The 20,011-nt window shown below is 43.0% G+C and overlaps 1 protein-coding gene across 2 annotated transcripts in view; it reads left to right on the top strand.

Annotated features, from left to right (window-relative positions):
• The first annotated feature begins 7,728 nt into the window (after positions 1 to 7,728).
• Positions 7,729 to 20,011, top strand: part of LOC310878726 (matrix metalloproteinase-17-like) — a 77,961-nt gene continuing 65,678 nt past the window's right edge. The window contains exons 1-2 of one of the 2 annotated variants that reach the window (XM_083793102.1): positions 7,729 to 8,044; positions 8,194 to 8,393. In XM_083793102.1, coding sequence (XP_083649228.1) covers positions 8,238 to 8,393 — 156 coding nt within the window. In that variant the 5' untranslated portion in view covers positions 7,729 to 8,044; positions 8,194 to 8,237. Of the gene's footprint in view, positions 8,394 to 20,011 lie in introns of both variants that reach the window. The other variant, XM_083793101.1, reaches the window with a different exon arrangement.

Here is a 20,011-nt window from a genome sequence, read left to right as displayed (position 1 = left end):
CTTGTATTGAGTTGTACTTGAAATGTACCATAATTCTCCAAATTGTTAATAAGTACTTCAATCAATCAATCAATATGCATTCATTCTGAATATTTACAGTTTTGAAACTAATTTGCCCCAATACAGCAGCTGTGTGTCCCCAGTGGCAATGGGGGGACACTGGGGAGGCACTGGGGGGGCACTGGGGAGGCACTGGGGGGCACTGGGCAGACACTGGGGGGGAACTTGGGAGGCACTGGGGGGCACTGGGCAGACACTGGGTAGACACTGGGGAGGCACTGGGAAGACACTGGGGAGGCACTGGGCAGGCACTGGGGAGGCACTGGGGGGGAACTTGGGAGGCACTGGGGGGCACTGGGCAGACACTGGGTAGACACTGGGGAGGCACTGGGAAGACACTGGGGAGGCACTGGGCAGGCACTGGGGAGGCACTGGGCAGACATTGGGGAGTCACTGGGGAGTCACTGCCTCACTGGGCAGACATTTGGCAGACACTGGGCAGACACTGGGTAGACACTGGGGAGTCACTGGGCAGACATTGGGCAGACACTGGACAGACACTGGGTAGACACTGGGAAGACACTGGGGAGTCACTGGGTAGACACTGGGAAGACACTGGGGAGGCACTGGGCAGACATTGGGCAGACACTGGGAAGACACTGGGGAGGCACTGGGCAGACATTGGACAGACACTGGGTAGACACTGGGTAGACACTAGGAAGACACTGGGCAGACACTGGGTAGACACTGGGAAGACACTGGGCAGACATTGGGCAGACACTGGGGAGTCACTGGGCACTAGGCTACCAGGAGACTGATTACATGATCGGATCGCGGCATCTCTAGTTACAATAGACATTACCGGATTCAGCACTGTAGACCAATCCACAAGATCCACACAGAAATGTTATTGTAAGAGTGGTCAGTAAAAGTTAACGAAGACAAGACTAATTGAAGTGGAAAGCCAGCATAAAGTATGCAGCCAGCTACATTAAAAAGCCTTTATCCAAGGCTTTACATAGATTGTGCATTATACCACACACACATTCTTACACCAATGGTGGAGGAAACCATGCAAGGCAACAACCTGCACATCGGGAGTAATTAGGGGTTCAGCGTCTTGCTCAAGGACACTTCGACACTAACTCTGGGGGAGCCCAGGTTCGAACTGGGAACCTACCTCACATTCCCATCCAGCTGTTCTACCAGCCACTCTACCCCTGAGCCACTGCCGCCCCTGTTATGCTGGCGCTAATACTGTATTTGCTGCCAACAAACGCATACAGTAGTATCTATGGCAAAGGAATGGAAATACTGCCACTGTAAGGCAGATAAAACTTCAAGACATATTGCCCATTGCAGCTGGAGGAGAGTTGATAATGCTCTGTGAATGTGATCTTCACAGCACATTATCAGTTCTCCTCTCTGTGATGAATGGAACTATCAGAACACCTGCGGCTCATGCCGGGATGAGGAAGATGGCTGTTGATCTAAATCATTGATGGCTCTCACACAGGAAAATACAGAGTGTTGATTTGTGCACTTTCAGAGTCACAAATGGATGAATTATCACACAGGATTTTTACTGTGCACAGTGGCTCAGTGGCCCGCAGATTAAAAAAAAGGAACACGTTCCCAATGCGGAACACGTTTTGTATTAATGTGACCGACAGAAGGAGATGAGAGCAGGAATTATGACTCGCTCCGCTGCTTCGGCTGCTGTAATGTGGTCACGAACCAGCCACAGAGGGCAAGGATGGGAGACCTGTTCTGTAGTTGGAAAACAATTATAACAATCACACACTGGAAGGTGAGGGCAGCCCCACTGTCCCCGAAGACAGACATGTACTCTTAGAAAGGCCTTTGTTGATATCTCTCCCTCCCTCTGTCTTTCCACCCTGGTTAAGGAAGATGACCAAACACCCTATAGAGCAGAGATTCTCAACCTGTGGTACTAGTACCACTAGTGGTACCCAGGACCTCCTCTGGTTGTACCAGAAATCTTCCTGAACATGACAAAGGTGGGGGTGTGGGGTGGGGGGAGTTTCGTTGTTGGCTTTTTGTCGAGCACTGCCGACGATACGTTCACGGATCACAAAGGACAATATTTTGAAAACCACTGCTATAGTGCATGAGGGTTCTTCCTAAAAAGTGCTTGCTCAGGGTGAGACAATGCCGGGTCTCTGCTGTATATGTATGTAAAGTGCTTTGAGACAACTAATAAAACACTATACCGAGAGGGAAGAGTGAAATGGAAGAAAAGATGTATAAAGATTGTAAATGTCTGTGACGCTTACTCTCCTCTCGGCTCACGTTGTATTGTAGGCTACAGTATATTGTGTCTATATTGTGAAGTGCTCCTCAATAAACCGAAATAAAATGTATCAATTCAACCAAATTGAATTGGAAATTGAATTCTGATTCTCATCTGAAAGGGAAAGCTACTCTGAAGGGCTCTTAATTTAAAACTGTTTTTTTAGGTAAGAGGGGACCCTGCAAGAGGGGCCCCCTTCGACTCTCCACTGGCGGCCTGACTTTGAAAACCACTGCACTAGGGTTCATGTGGTTAAAAAACATCACATACATACTCTTATCGAGTACGATTTGAAAGAGATTCTGGGAGTGTAAATGTCCTGGCTGTGGCATGGATATGTGGATGTGAGTAATGTATGCTTCAGCAGTGCACGCAATGGAAATTGCATATTGCAAATGGATGCATGCTGATGCAATCCCACATGAATTTAATCTTCATGGATGAGGCTGGGTCACAAAAGTAAGAAGAACAGGAATGGGATCCTCCACCGCCATGGCCATTTACAACACAGACCTATACTTCGCTTTAGAGTTTAGACTAGCCTGAAAAGAAATATTACCATTGCACAATATATTTATGAAAACCACTGATGTGTTGCATCTCAACATTGAAAGACAGACGTCGTCAGCAGCAAGCTTGACTGACAACATTCCCTCTGGCGTGCAGGCTGAGACTATACACAACATCATCATAGCAGAAAAACAAAAGTCTGCATGCTTATTGCTTATTGTTTCGTGCATGGACTACTTCAAGACGATTTTTGATTGATTGATTGAAATATTTATTAACAGTTTGCAGAATTACAGTACATTTCAAGCACAAACTCAATACAAAGACTGTTAACTGTGAGTGGACGACCCAATTAAGCATTACACTTGTTTACAAGAGGGTCCACCATGTTCAATTCATCAAAACATTTAGAGACGTACAAATAGACACTTCTATATAGTCAAAGCACAGAACAGGAATTCATCATAAAGGAAGCAAAAAGGGAAAAGAAACATAGGAGGAGTCAAGGGATTCACATGTCTTAATGACTGTTGGTAGGGCGTTCCACATTTTGGTGGCATAGGAGCGGAAATAATTTAGTCCCTTGTTTGTGCCGAATCTGGGTTGTACGTTGTTGTTGCACTCCCTCTGGTGTTGTGGGTGTGGACTGCGTTAACATTAAGGAAGTATTTAGACAGGTACATGGGTATCTTGGTGGTGTATCGAATCTTGTGGACCAGACCCATTGCTGTCTCGCAAGCTAGAATATAGCCTGTGATGTGGACAAAGTGCTATGACCAGATCCACATGACAGATGAACAAACGATGCCTGATTTTATTTTGAAAAATGTTTTAGTTTGAGGTTTGAGGTAACCGGTTCAAACTGACTCAGACACTATGGTCACATTGTTGAGGGGCGGTAGACCCTCCAATGCACAGCTTTGTGTGTGTGTTTGTACGACTGTGATTTTTAGATGGATACATTTCTGCCATACCTGATTTGAATATGGAGCTTTGAATGGTGAAGGGTGTGCATGCGTGCGTGGGGCACGTGTGCAAGTCTAGAATAATTGCACATAATTAAAAGTATAATCTGTTCAATTTGAACTGAGCATGCCGAGTGACTGCTTGTGAGGTTGGTGTACCAATTACTGAGCTGATTGATACAGTATATTAAATGGTTGATTGATACAAATCAATCACTTTTTGGTGTATATGAGTTATACTTATATTTAGAGGGCTGGAAGGCATTTATCATAATAAGTTAGGGTCATGATGAAGCATAATAGTCTGAGGAATACATGAAGTCACGTTGTCTGACACCGTCTTTTTGAGCGGTGCCTCCGCTCCATTACGGAGCTTTGTGTGTCACTATGTATGTATGTCTACAGCACGGATGAGCATGGAAAGCTGCAACACGATAACTGTAATTTCTGTTTCGGACGCGGGAAGGCTCGCCGGAACAGGCCCGGTCCCCTGGTCCGGATGTTCCGGGGACCCCCACATGGTAACTCTGTCATTTCTCGACCGTTTCGGACGTGGGAAAGATCTCCGGAACCGGGCCGGCCCCCTGGGCGCGTTCCTGGGGGATGCACAATTGCACATGCAAAATTCGACACATCAACGGACCGACATGCGGAAACAACGGTCGGACATGCGGTCGAACATGTACTGCTCCCGTGCTTGCTGTTAGGGTTAGGTTAGGGTTTGAGGTAGGTTGTCGGTCTAATGACAGTTGGACCAATAGTATGTCTGAACTAAAGCCTGTACCCGTTCCTGCGGGTCTGGATGTTGTGGGGACTGCCCGGGGACCCCCACACAGTACAGTTGCACCGCTCACTTCACACAGGTGTGATTTTCTAATGCACATACATTTTATTGGAGCCTCCATTTTATTTCCAGTGTTGTCCTGCTCCAAGTGGAGGCTGAACTCTCCATTGGAATCCACTCATGTCTGTGTTCTAGTCCTAACGTCATCTGAGCCAAATCTTCTCGTATGGGATTCCTGGCACAAACCCTTTCAGATGGGGATCTGCTGCAGCCAAATACATATTGATTTGGTGGTTCTTGACAAAGGTTTTGTTAGTAGTGTATATTATTATCTCACTGTGTATCTCTCTCATCCTAATAATGTTCAGATTTTCATATAATTGCGTTTATCTCTGCAATTTAGCAAAATGGTTTTGTGCTTTCTTGTAATGGTGGCTCTTTTGTAGTGGAAATCACAGCGAAATGAGGGGTAGAAAATAAAGCATCTCTCTGCATTTACGAAACACATGCACTTTCTTCAGTCCAAGAAGCAAGAACCTACTGATATGTATATTTAATTAGGTGTCAGTTCACGCTCTGAACACAATTAACGATATATCTATTAAAGTTTTCAAACACAACCTTCAGTTGAAATTGTGTTACAATAATTTCAGCAGCACAGAACATTAAAGTTTGATGTGTAAAAATGGCACTAAATTAACTTAACTAAATGAGATCTATTAGTCATTTAGTGGCAGTAAATGCAAGGTTAAGGATTCTTTCAATTAGTGTATTCTCTGTATCGTCATGTATATGTGTGGGTGTGTATATACATACTATATGGGGACGTGTGCAACTGTGCATGAGCGTGCATCTGTATTATGCTTCAAGATTTAACAGAATGATCCATGAGGTCACAGAGGCAAAGAGACTTTTGTTCTCAAGTCTCAACATAATTTCACCAACACAGTTGCCAAAATAAGAACATAAAATATTTGTTGTTAAATGCCAAGGCAATTACTTAATTGTTTACCATGTAACTTACTATTTTTAGTTTGTATATATTTTAAGCTGTTGTTAACTTAACATTGCTGTCCTTGCCAGTTGTGTCCAATTATTTTACAGGAGTCAATAAATATTAAATAAATAAAATCCACCAAATCTCCCACAAAAGTCGGCAAAGAAAAACGTTGGCTTTGTAAGGTTCTACAAAACACAGATTTGTTTATTAACATTTCTGGAACAAAAAAACATGTATATATCAACATTTCCAGTTGCGGATGTCGAAAGTAAATTGTTATTGTAATGTAAAATATGTCAAACTGGTCACCAAAGAAAACATTGGCATTATGTTGATTGATCTTATATGGCTCTGGAAGAGATTACTTTGTTACAGACATGGCACAATCATACTGTATGGCTCTACACATACTGTAACTTAGAAAATGGACCAGCGTTATTGTCATTCTAGATTTCATTGTGCATACAGTAATACCTCCATCTTGACATTGCCAACACTCTTATCCTTTCCATCCGCTGTGTTTGGGCAAACCCAGCTGGGCGTCCCATGCAGCTAACGATTGGTCACCGTTCAAGTGAATACAGCTGGAGAATACCCAATCTAATGGAGTGGGCAGCTGTGTCCTAATGAATATCAAAATGGGGGTCCTTGAAATTGAAAGGGTTGAGTATCAAAATTTGGGCCGCCTCGTTTATGATCTTGGGTTTCAAATCTGATGGTTGAAGGCCCCTAGTCTTGATTTATTTTAATGGAGCATATCAATGATGATTCTGAACAAAATGTTTTACCAAAACCAACGCAGTTCAACCGTTTCATTAAATTGTTTGACTATTAAATAATTTGATTAATTGATTGATTGATTTAATACTTTATTAACAGTTTGCAAAAAAAAGCACAAAAGAGTAGGCCTACAGTTTAATACACATAATTATGCTAAAAGGATTTCATCCAAGAAAGCACTATGGCTTGTTTTCATTGGGATTCTGCAGAGGCATGTGCTCACTGTTAGCTTATATGTGTCACTGTGAGGTACCTACAGATTGATCCTACACACACATGAACTTGTGTGTGGTATGATCTGGAATCACTCTCTTTATACATTTGGATTTTCCCATTCTCCTATGCACCTGTTGTTAAGATAGTGATACAGTACTTAAGGTGTGCATTGTGCAATGTATCCGCCTTCAGTTAAACTGTGAGTCTGTGAGGTGCCTGACTTGTACATTCAGCTATTATGCTTCCATGGGGTGGGCAGAAAATGTGCCTATGGTAGGCGAGAATACACCCCTGCAAGTGCACTTTTATGCATTGAATGCAGTTGAAATCCATTATCTATAATAATGCCCAATGAGCCTGAACATTTTCTTTTCTATAAGCATAATGACTGACAGATTTAATAACTTTGGGGTCATTGGTCTTAACCCTAAATAGCCCCTGATGTGTGAATGTCCACAATCTGCACATCATACTCAATTTAGCTACTCAGTCGCAGCTGTGTTTTGCTTGCCGAACTTGCAGATCTTGTAGATCTTCTATTTTCAGCACCACCATTAGACTAAGTAAATTGTGGTTAAAGTTATTTACACATACTCACTGGAGTCACTGATTACAGTATTTCACATCAAAACAACAGTGCAAAACATTGTGTAATTTACACATTTCACTAAGCTCCAGTGTTCCCCGGCTTGCCACCAAAAACCGAAGTTAAGGCCTACACCTTTTGTGACATGTTGGACCAATGTTGTAGATTTGCATATTTATTTTTGGTGTGTGACACCATATAAGTATAAATGACAAATTAGCCAAAGTTTACACGCCAAAAGAAAACTAAATTATTTCCCTTAAAAAAACTATTCATAGCCTATAGTTGATGAATAATCATTAGCTACAGGTTGATGTCTTTACTTTCCAAATAACCATTCATTGCACTGTGTTATGTGTAGTATAGTAGGCTATAGGGCTTTACTTAATTAGGCTACTCATTGAGAGTCATGACAAAAACAGTTAAAATATATAATTTCTTCGGGGGATTTTGGCATTACGCACAGGGTGAAAAAACGTTCCTGGATTTTACGCTCTGAAATCCCTCCTCCTCCTCCTCCCTCCCAGCTACAAGAGAAGTTGCCTCTCTCTCACCGGCGTTCAGCCAGTGATCTCCTCTGTATTCTTGCTGCTTGCTTGCTGGGTGGACGACACGACTGAGCCTTTTACCCATGTAGGCTAGGCACGAGATACAAAGCTCGGATTTATACTCGCGGGGTACTATACTCTACTACTACAGTAGGCCTACACACGGCTACTTTGATGGAGACGCGCGTAATAAGTGTTTCCACTGACTGCAATGTGCTTCAAGACGGATTATAGGCTACAGACCTTGCATGAGTATAAATGATCGCATTTCTTTATATTCTTTCTTTTTAGAAGAAACTGAACTGCTCTAAAAAATCAGACGTTTTTGCCAATATGCAACGGTGAGATAGAGTTTTTTCTTTTCGTTTTTAAATAATTGATTATTATTTATTTATTTATTTGTTTGTTCATTTATTTATTAACTGCAAATGAGAACAAATTGGACTGGTTTGAGAAGGCGGCGGTTGAACGTGTTCTCTCGGTCCACCAGGACAGGAGCATCCTGCCTGCCTGCGGTGGGCTGCCTATCCTAGTATGGACGATAAGATTCCTCTCCAGAAGTGCGGGAGTGCGCGGCGGCGCGTGTGGATTATTTACCCGGAGATGCTGCTGCTGTTGTCCACGTTTTGTTTGGTTCCTCTGGCAAGAGCGGCACCCTCTCTCACGACCGAACAGATGGACATGGGGGTGGTAAGTGCTGTTATACATATCTCCTTGTCTTTTTCCATTTTAAAATGGTTTGGTGCAGGTTTGTTGTCTTGTTGCACACCCGACCGGCGCAATTAAGGGAATCATTTGACTTAATGATGTTGACACGTGAAGAGTGTGGCTGACTGGCTTTGGCGACAAATGGAAACGCAAGAGTGCACGAGTGCTTTTCAGAATACACAACAAGAATGGCTTTACTCAACAAGTGGCCTACATAGTACTACAAGTCACGTGAATTTGCCTTTACGCCGTAGCCTATACACTGTCAGTGTCACTGTGTCACAACATGGATGTGAACGCTGCGCATTACAGAACTGGGACTTGGGACAGCACTGGGCTGTCCAAACAGAGGTATTTTACCCTCAAGTCACGCATATGTGAATGAATGGAATGGTCTGCCACAGAGCATGATATCTGTTATCTGATGCCAATTAAATTCAAACTATGGCGTGTACGATGTGCTAGTGCACTGATTATCATATTCTTCTTTTCAAGGACCCACAGTTTGATATACTTTTATATAGGGTACGCCACGGACCCCATATTCAACACTGCGAAAGCCTTATATATAGTGCTCATTAGCTGAACTCTGAGACTGAGAGACAGTGTACAACTACAAAACTAAGAGCCAGGTAGGCTACCGCCCCAATGACCCCTGGCTGGGGGGTCCCCAGACCGCATTGAGAACCAGCTGTGTGCTAGAGTATAATTATGTATCTGAACAAATCCATGCCTCTTTAGATGGAACATATGAGATTGCGTGCATGCATACAATGTGGGATGCATGTGAATTGTGAACAGTATGAGGGATGACAGAAAGTGGGGCTCTTGCCATTGAAATGAAATGTCTATTGTTCATAAAATGGGTTAATATGGTAGGTTAATATTGCTCCACATAAATAGGCTACTGTGCGCTCAAATTGTATTATCCAGGGGGTTTATGTAGCTAAATAGGCCAACGTTTTTTTTTACAACCAGCGGATGAATCATTTGTGGGGGCTGCTTGGGGAACCAGCGAAAGGGAAACACTGATTGGGAAATTCTGTATATAATATATATTATACAGTATGAGGCCAATAATAGTGTGCTACACAGACAGTCTCTAGTCTAGCATGTATTGTATTCCCATTTCCCTCATAGCCTACTACTCCAGTTACAACTGAAACAAAGTCCAAGTTAGGCTGTACAGTATCAATCTGAGAACCCATCGGCAAATAAAGGAGAAACAGCACCCTCTTTTCCTTTTGAATTTGACTGAGTCAACAGTCTGTCTCGAGAGACTATAGTACAGTATGAAGCAGTACACACGCCCGCACGCATGCGTGCACACACGTGCACGCACGCAAGCACGTATGCACGCACGCACGCACGCACGCATGCAGGCACACACACACACACACACACACACACACACACACACACACACACACACACACACACACACACACACACACACACACACACACACACACACACACACACACACACACACAATGGAGACAGACAAATCAATCACACACACATCGGTCTCAATCTACAGATCACTCTGCCCCCACTCTCTCTTCGTTGCGTTGGTTTACTTTGTTTCCACTTCACTTCACCACTTTGCAACATCTCTTCATATACCACTTTTTTTCTGTGTCTCATAGGAGTGCTGTGGGCAGTTCAGAAACCCGTCCACCAGTGACATCATAGGCAGATTGTTTTTTAAACAAGATTTTTTTCAAAAAATATTTAGATTTTTATTATCCTGAGAACGGTAGCTTTCATTTCACATTGCAACTTTTCAGGAATAGAAAGCCTGCAGTTTCTATTAGCTTGGATTCCCCATCGATGATGTCACTGGTGGACGGGTTTCTGAACTGCCCACAGCCCTCCTATGAGACACAGACAGAGTAGAACAAAAATTGTGGCATTTTATCATCATGAACATTAGTGAGGACCAATTATATGAAGGTAGGTTGAAAAGCGGCGAAGTGGTCCTTTAATGCCCTGTATATACAATTAAAGTTTCTTGAAGTGAATTAGTAAGTGAACCTTCTTGTTTAGTTTTGTCTTGTGTTAGCCTACTTCACCTTTCCTTTATCAAATCGTTGATTAGTCCCTGTGTCCACATTGTGATTGATCCAGCACAAATTGAAACACACAGACCTTATATCGTAGACCACTAGACCATAAATCTTCGGCGTTTAGTTGCTATTCTCGGCACTGCGTGCGTATGTGCGTGCGTGTGCGACACACTACTGGGCAGGCTCAGGTGTGTAGCAGCTCTTAAGTCCATCTGAGGGACTCAGACGGACAGACTGACAGACGAGCACCACTCTCACATCCCTGCTGAGTATTTGTTTTTAAGCAAGCCTACTTTCACCAAGGGGGAATTGCTGTCAGCGCTGGGGAGCAGCTGGACGATCTGTGCTCCGGTGAGGGTTAGAGGAGGCTATCCCATCACAGCAGAACGTGGCTATTACTCCCATTACACTGCAAATGTGGTTCATCGAAACAGACACTTATCCACCAACATACAGAGGTTCCCGATCGCTTGCACTGCTGCTTTCCAGGCGAGATAATGTCAGAGAGAGAGATTGCACTGCATTTGTCTTTGTGTGTGTGTGTGTGTGTGTGTGTGTGTGTGTGTGCGTGTGCGTGTGAGTGTGCGTGTGCGTGTGCGTGTGTGTGCGTGCGTGCGTGTGTGACCACGTCTGTATGTGTGTGCGCGCTCGCAGGAGCATAGAATTGCACATGATAAATAAGACATCCACTTAGTCTTGGACCAGTGGCTTTCTGTCTCAGGCACCGAAATGATCCAGTGCTTTATCAAACCACACGGTAAAATCCTCAGGGTTCATTTAACTCTGAGAGTGTATCTGTAGATGTATCCAAATGGTCCCACATTAGAGTTACGAATGGATAAACTAACTAACTAACCCGGAGGATTCCGGATTCATGGGGTTTTAGGGAATAGCAGTGGGTGTGGTTTTCTGGCACCACTGAAAAAACTGCCATTCATTTTTCCCATAGAGATTCACAAACATATGTATATAAATTATTTTAATCTTAGAATCAAGCCATCCAGGATCCTGGTGAATCATGACCATAAAACGTTAAAACGTTTTAAAATAAAATAAAAATAAAAAACGCTAAACAAAGGATATTTATTAAATGTAGTATATCATATAATTAAATATTCACAGAATCAAAGGTTTTATTGTCATGAATCAACAGGATCCTCGATGGCTTGATTCTAGGCTAAAATTAATTGATATAAATATTTTTGTAAATCTCTATGGGAAAAATGAATGGCAGATATTTCAGTGGTGGCAGAAAACCACGCCCACTCCTATGCCCTATACTTACATCTCAAGTTCTTGTTCAACATTGTAGCAGCTGGATTTGACTGTTGCAATAAAATCTGTGCCATGATTTCTGTTCATCATATAATTAATTTAGCTCCAGAACCCTTTTTGTATGTCCTTACAGAAAGACAATGCAGTCTCCACAAACAACTATTCTTTATACATGCCTCGGATCTCTCTCTCAGAATAATTTTAATACTCGGTTTTAAATTAATACTGACAATTTCACTGTTAACTTGTAGATAAAGTGATATTCTGGAGTTGACAACACTGTTCACACTTGGACTGTCCCTATAGACTCCCTATGTTCTTTATATTCCTTTATATATATGGTCCTTTATATTCCCCCTCTTTATATCTGTTATGATTCTTTTCTGTTTGGAGTGAAGGTTGCTCTCGTACCCCTCCTGAGGATTGGCGGGACAGTTGGGGCCACACCCTGACAACCTGTATGTGTCTTAAAGAACAGCCTCTCAATTTTGCTTTATAATTTAATTAATGAGAACACCATCTGGCTCCATCTGCGGCGGAACAGATGAGAAGAGGAGTGGTGCACTCAATTCCTCCCCTCACTCATCCTTCACTCACCCCCTCCCCCCCCCCCCCCCCCCACCCTACACATCAAAATATGAAGTAAGGATGGTCTCTAGTCTCCACCACCACTACTCTCATCATTAGCTCTTTCTTTGCCTCAAATTAGCACATGGTGTCCGGAAGCGTCACATTCCCTCAGCTTAAGCTCATGCACCCCCACCTTGCGCTATTCTCCATGAAATCCACATAGGACTAGGAGTAGGAAGCTGTCCTTCACTGGCCCTCCTTGATCTTCTAATTATGCTCACAACCCCCCATGGATAGGGTAGGATCAAAGAGAAAGCTGGACTGACTGACAGTCAAGGGAATATAGGAGCTACCGTACCACCAGTTTCAAATGAGGATATGGCTAGGGAGAGAAAGGGCAAACCAAGTAGAAAACAACAGTTTAATTTGCTCCTAGACAACAGACTAACATGAAATCAATAGTTTTTTTCTCCTGGGATGGGGGCTTCCTCTGCTTAATGAACGGAGGACATACAGTATTTGCACCTGCGGACGGGAGAGGAAACACTTTAAAAATTGTTATTATCAGTTTTGTTCAACTCTGTGAGTGGGGTGAAATATGTAAGGACATAAAATCATTAAAAGTTGCGTTTTTAAGTCAAGTTAAGGTCTTTACAGGACCATAAGTAAACAACACCCACTGGTATTATGCCCTCATTCTGCCAAGGACAAACAGATATGCAATAGGAATAGGTGCCTTCTGGGCAATATACTGCAACTACAAATTTACTGTATTAATGAAGTAATAGTAAACGGTTATACACAATAGTACAAGCCCATCCATCTTCAACTGCTTATCTGTACTAGTCGGGTCACAGGGGCAACAGTTCTAACAAAGAGCTTCTCCAGACTTCCCTTTAGTTAGTTTACCAGGTTTACCAGGAAACATTAGCTTCTTCATCCCAGGGGATCCTGAGGTGTTCCAAGGCCAGTGTGTTGATATAATCCCCCCAGCTGGTACTTGGTCTACCAGGGCATGGGGTGTCCTCCCAGTGTGACATGCACCGAGGGCCTCCATAGGGAGACGCTCAGGGAGCTTCCGCGTGCTTAGTGTGCTAGTTGCCCCAATCACCTTACACCGGGGCTTCACCAGGCGCGTCAGCGTCGCGTCTCCGTCACCGTCAGGGAATGTTCCCTTTTTAATCAATGAAGGATGGCTCGACTGCCTGCGATGCGTTGCGTGACTGCATTAAAATTGCCCCGGTTCGTTTTTTGACGCATGCGACAGAGACGCAATGCACCCGGTGGAGCCCCCGTTAGCAGGCTAGTGAAGAGTCAGCGGCTCTACTATGTTTCTCGCAGATGACTGAACTTCTCACCCTATCTCTAAGGGAGAGGCCAGCCACCTGTCTGAGAAGACATTATGATTATAATGATTATGTAATGATATAAACATGATTATAGGCTATAGCTTATATCCGTGATATTATTCTTTTCTTGGTTGTGACCCACACTTCATGACCATAGATAGAACAATAGTAAGTACGGTAGAATTTTGCCCGAGCCCGACACAACGCGACGTTTTCGGGCGGGGGCTTGACGAAAATGTATGCTAAATTAGTCGGGCCAGACCGAACCTCGTGTTCCATGAAAATAAATAAGTAAATCATTATATAGTTATATATCCCCCCTTGTTTTGGGGGGGGGGGTTTCGGGCCTAACATTATGCTAATGTTAGGCCGGGCCTTCAATTCCAGGTCCCTTGAGAACAGAAGTACAGTAGTATGGTATATATATATTTTTTTAAAGATTTATTTATTGATAATGCAGATATTTACAACAATGAATTACAGAATCATGATTTAGTAGTATGGTATATTAGTAATAAATAAAAGTATGTATTGAAAAGTGCATTGTATTGTTTTTGTGTGTTCACATTCCCAGGCTGGGCTCCTAGAATAATTTGTACGTCATATAGTTACTGTCTACTTCAGTCATACACATCAAGCACTGTGACCTTCTGTCCCTCACTACACTGCATTGTGGCTGCTCAGATTCTGGCTGAGGAGATTATTTCAGTAACAATATCCAGTGGGAGAGATTCAGAGAACATGTAGTGTAGAAACTCTTGTTTCAAGATACAGTGTAAGAATTGAGAATGGAAATGGAGAGTGAATGTGTGTGTATGTGTGTGGGTGGGTGGGGGTCTTCTCAGAATGACAGTGAAAGAGAAGTTGTTCTGTCTCCTCTTATCTGTCATGTAGTCTCAGTCTCGTTAAGTGCAGTTTTGCAGACGTTTTGAGGGCACTTGTCAGATTTTTTGGAATGTTTACTGTCCTCAGAGACCTACCTACAGTACATTACCTTACAGACGTCAACATGACACCTCATTGGCTGCCGCTGAATTCCGGGGCTTCTGGGATTTGTAATTTGGCACAGGTCTGCTCATGACCCTTTCAATCAGTGAGACAGAACATTTCCAGATAAACATTAATAAGGTGAATCTACTGGACAACTCTTTGTTGTTGGTTATGAGATGTATTTTATTTTTTTCAGTCTACCAGTAGGCCATGCTGCTGACATATGCTGTTATGACCCGGCTCTAACATCATAGTCAATATGTCAGTGGTGTAAGTGGATGAGTGTAAAGTAAAAAATACAAATAAAATAGTTCGGATACAGAGTTGACAAAATGTGATAGTTTCTTTTAGAAAAATGTGATATTCATTTTCCAAAGAAGTGCACACAAACAATTGTCTCTCTCTCTCCCCCCTCTCGGGTACTTTTTTTTGTCAAACCGTGGAGGTGGCCTATAATAGTAATAATACTCGGTAACTAGCTGACTCCAAGACAGACATCCACAACAACTATCACTCCCTGAAAACAGTCAGCACTGTCCCATTTCTTCATTGTGCTTCCCCGACAAGCTTTCTTGAAAAATGCACTCCATTATCACAAGCCAGGTGCCACGTGCAGGCAGGCATGTGCAAATGTATTCAAATCAAATGTTCTGCAACTGGACAGAAAGTTGACAGGCTTTTACAAAGGGTCCGGACACACTTAGAGTTGAATTGACACTGTGGATTTTACTGTGCAGAAACACAGTAATTTTGGTCTGATTTTGTGATTTGTTTGCCAATGGAATGGAGTCAGTAGCCTAACATGTTTAGCTAGTCCCCTTTCTCCTACCCTGTTTGGATGAATACACAAACGTGAGAGCTTCACTTAAGTTCTCGCTCTCACTTGGGCGTTTTAGAATGAGCGTAAATTAAGCTTTATAGGTACCGTATTGTGCCGAATATAAGACAACTTTGATTATAAGACAACCCCCATTTTTCAAGACTCATTTGTGGAAAAACAAACATTGAATGTCAAATAGTCTAGTCCCCGATTATAATACAACCCTGTTTTTTTTAGGATATTTCCATTGGATAAAAACGTAGTCTTATTCAGCACAATAGGGTAATGAATTAATTATTAATTTTCATTAATGGCTGAACATAAAATAGGCTGAGTATTAGGCTATGATGGAGAAGTCGAGTATGAAAGTCCTTCGTTAGTTCACTAGCTGATACATACATTCACATGTCTCTGTTTCATGTTTTAACCACTTTAACCCTATATACTTACCGTTCTGCTGTTATGACCTGCCCATAATGGGGACGCTAGGTTTCATGTGGTTATAGAATGTTGTACTGCAGGCATCAGAACAGAACAGAGATTAAATTACATATCAGACGGGAAGGGTGCTGCTGAATGAGGCTTGATATAGTAGGCCCCGCCGATAATATTTCTTGAAATATTGTTAGTGAATAAGTGAAGCTTCGGCAGTAGAGGCCCAGAAGGTTGAGTGGAATTGGCAGGTTGGCGGCTCAATTGCCGCCTCAGGCTCTGCCTGGCTGCGTGTGGCAGTGTCTGAGCAATACAGCCACCAAACTGCTCCCGATGTGCAGGTTGGCAACATGGTTGCCAAAACAAAAGTGTGGGTGAATCATGTAATCCACATTGTAAAGCACTTTCGAGGAAGATGCTATGGAAATGCACCATTTACCAAGTCTTATTTTGCCGTACCTTGATTTAATAGAATATTCACGAGTCCATATCTTACCATATTTGAATGCATTCAACACAGCACACATTGCCATTATTCCGTACACCATTTCCTTGGCATTTAGTTGAGATTCTCTGTGCTGGAGTGTTAGCGTCTGATAATGCCAAAGAAAATGGATACATAGGGCTTCACTCTTTCCCCAGCGGAAGGGCAGCCTTTAACCCTGTAAGACCCGGACATATTTCTACTTGCAAAAAAGAGATTTCAACCTTACTACTACTTTGTACTACTAGGATTTATGTTTAAAAAATATGTAAAAAAATATATATATACCGGTATATAATAATTATATAATAATATAATAAATTATCCCCCAAATTTACATTTGGGGGATATCTTTCACAATAATGAATAAAACATGTTCTAGACATTCTAATGATAACAAAAAAACATATATTACAATTAGGGTTAAATGTCAAATGTCATAGGTAAAACATTGTTCAAAATTGCACAGAGCTTAACAGGATTAAAGAGGAATACTCTTTTTCAACCTCCATGTCTTTATTGAGTGATGATCAATACATGGTGCTAAGTTCTTCTATGCTCCCTGTATCACAGGGGCAACAAATCAAAAGTGACAGTGTCCAACTGTCCACGGCATGTGATGATAGTAGTTATGCAGACATCAAAATGTGCAGTGCGGCAGTGTCCTCAATAACAGCTTGACAATCTCAAGCCTTTTGGAGGGTGGGGGCATCTCTGAGTGCCTTAGGGAGGGCATTCCACAGGGTTGGGGCAGCAAAGGCGAAAGCTCTGTCACCCCACGTACGGAGTTTTCATTCTTCAGCTGGTATTGCCATAGAGTACAGTGTAATCAAACATGTTTCTATTGTTCCGCACAGTTAATGACACAAATTGACTAAACATTTGACCGTGGAGAAATCAGGTGTCCCGAATCAAACTGCATGATGGCTCTTTGGCCAGACACCGAGACAAAAACATGCATCACGCCCTGGCAGACACAGACAGAGCCAGAGGATAGTCCCAGGCCATCCCTGGACACCCATAAAACCAAATGGGCCCATAAGGATTACATTTACATTACACAGTTAAACTAACACTATGGTTATTACTGTAGTGTAGGGCTGTAGGCTATAGAGCCAATGCCTTGGGGGCAGGTCCTAGCTTCTCCTTGTCTATTTTCCCTCTGGTAAGGTGCCAATATATGCTAGCAAATAAACAACTTCCTCATTATACTGTGTGATGAAACTCATGAAATCGCTTGTCAAAGCAGGCAGAAGCTTTGCTGTACTTAGACCCTCTGTCACAAACCTTTAAGCTCAAGCACTGCTCACTCCCTAATATATAAGTTGTACGCCAGTTTGGACTGTTTGAAGTCCAGAAGTGGCCTAAATGCTCCCTTTGCAGTCATGAGACGCAGCGATTTGTTTCATGTACTGAAAAACACCAGAAACCAAAAGCCAGAGTTGATGACTTTACAGTAGTAATGGATCAAACTGTGTGGGCGGCTGAGTGGGAATTATTTCTCCCCACAAGAGAGCTGCACGCGATCCTCCTCCATTCTCCATTGGCTCCTGCTGATGTCAATGCTTAACAACAGAGGTTTAGGAGCAAGCGGGGCCATTCCAAGACTCCCCTTATAGAAAACCCCAAATCAAGTCCATGTGGCGTCCCAGTCCTATTTTAACAGAGGGTCCCCCCTCTCTGTCCTAGCCCAGATCAAGGCCCCGGTAGGCTGTAGCTATCCAAAGGACCGAGCAGATCTAGTAATTACTGTGGGTTTTCTTTTTTTTTGCGCTGGCTCACATGTGGAGGCTTAAAATAACACAGAGGCCAGGCAGACTGTGCTGCTTTTGAAAACACCATCAAGGAAACCCCAAAGCAACAACAACAGAGTGAAATATTAAACAGTTTCCACTTTCCAGAAATTGTCAGACTTTTAATGAAAGCTGTGCATAACTGTGTTGGTGTATGTTTGACTGCCTGTACGTGTGCACGTCTGTGTAGTGTGTGTGTGTGTGTGTGCGTGCGTGCGTGCGTGCGTGCGTGCGTGCGTGCGTGCGTGCGCCCTACCATTTATGTGAGTGCACTAGAAATGATTTTGTTAATGGATATAATTGAAAGAAGAGCCCTTACTGTATACTTCCTAGGACTGAATTAATTTCTGAGATCAATGGCTGATGGCTGCATGTTTCACAGCTTTATGAATGCGTATTGTTGTCTCACTTTGCTGGTTGCCCTGAGTCAGTTCTTAACAAGTTGGAGGAGAGAAGAGGCAGATAAAATAGGAAAATGAGAAAACAGAGACTGTTTTGAAGAGATGTGTTTGATGATCAACTTCAACATGATGTGTTCCATTCTCATGAGGTACCCTAATTCAGGGTACATATAAGGGAGGGGGGACAATAGTGTGAAAATAGATTAAGTTGATGCAGGTCAGACGGTTGTGACTGAAATTACTTAAATTGTTGAGTCCCTGTTCTATTCTATGTGTCACAATGTAACAAGTTGTGACCTTGTAGATCAGCTGTTTTTGGCGAAGATATTTGGTGTAGATGGGGGGTCAAGGTGACCCCTGGGAGGTCAGCTAAGTAGGATGTTAGTGGTTTAACACTCCATTTGCCGGGGTTATTTAATCCATTAAATCATAGCGCCCAGCGATTTATAGCAGCGGAGCACTTTTACAGACGGACCGGATGTTATTCCGGATGTGGATGTACAGTAGCAGCTAAATGTAGCCAAAACACTCTAGAACCGATCGACAACAACGGGAGGTATGATTAATTCTATCTCGACTAGCGGCGGGACCGCAGTGGGCCGTCTAACACATGATCTTTTCTTAGAATTGGACGGGATGATTTAGATCAAGAGTTATTAACGGGCCTGGGCCATGGCTCAGTGGTCCAGGCACCTTGTGCCGCGGGTTCGACTCCCGATCCCGACGGCCTTTACTGTATGTCTTCCCCCATCTCTCTCCCCATTTCCTGTCAGCCTACTGTCTGTCCCTCCATAAAAAAATATAAAATAAAGGCGAAAGCCACAAAATTATTTAATTATTAACGTCGTCGTCGGCTAAACAGGGGGGGAACATTTGTGTGTGTGTGTGTGTGTGTGTGTGTGTGTGTGTGTGTGTGTGTGTGTGTGTGTGTGTGTGTGTGTGTATTATGTAAGTTACAACAGATACATTACTATCAAGGACAAGCCAGGATGAAACCAACTTTCAGGTTCCCAGACAACTGTAGTGTGGCAGTGCCACCAGAAGGGCTGTCTTCAAAGAGAGTTAAGAGACAACCCTTACGTTGAACTGAGCAGCTGTTTGAGCTGTCCTGTTGGAGACCAAGCTCCCACAGTGAACCTCACTCTTATCCAGAAGAGGATGAACAGCTTACAGCCACCACCAGTATAATCATGTGTTGTTGTTCACGCATAGGGCTACATTTGTGTGCGTAGACATTAGACAATAGTGGAGAACCTCTCATCAATATTCTTGGCAAGAACGCACCTCGGGATCGCAACTACAGAGCCCATATCCTGTGGCTTACATTAAGCAAAAAAGCTAAAGGGCTTTGTCAGTCCCTGCAATTTCAGATCGATTGGCCAATCCACCAAGGAGAAAAATGCACGAGAACGCCGCC

Source organism: Protomyctophum parallelum (assembly GCF_964188405.1).
Source record: "Protomyctophum parallelum genome assembly, chromosome: 21".
Classification (NCBI taxonomy): domain Eukaryota; kingdom Metazoa; phylum Chordata; class Actinopteri; order Myctophiformes; family Myctophidae; genus Protomyctophum; species Protomyctophum parallelum.
Note: the sequence above shows the minus strand (reverse complement) of the source record. Positions and strands in the feature narration are given on the sequence as shown.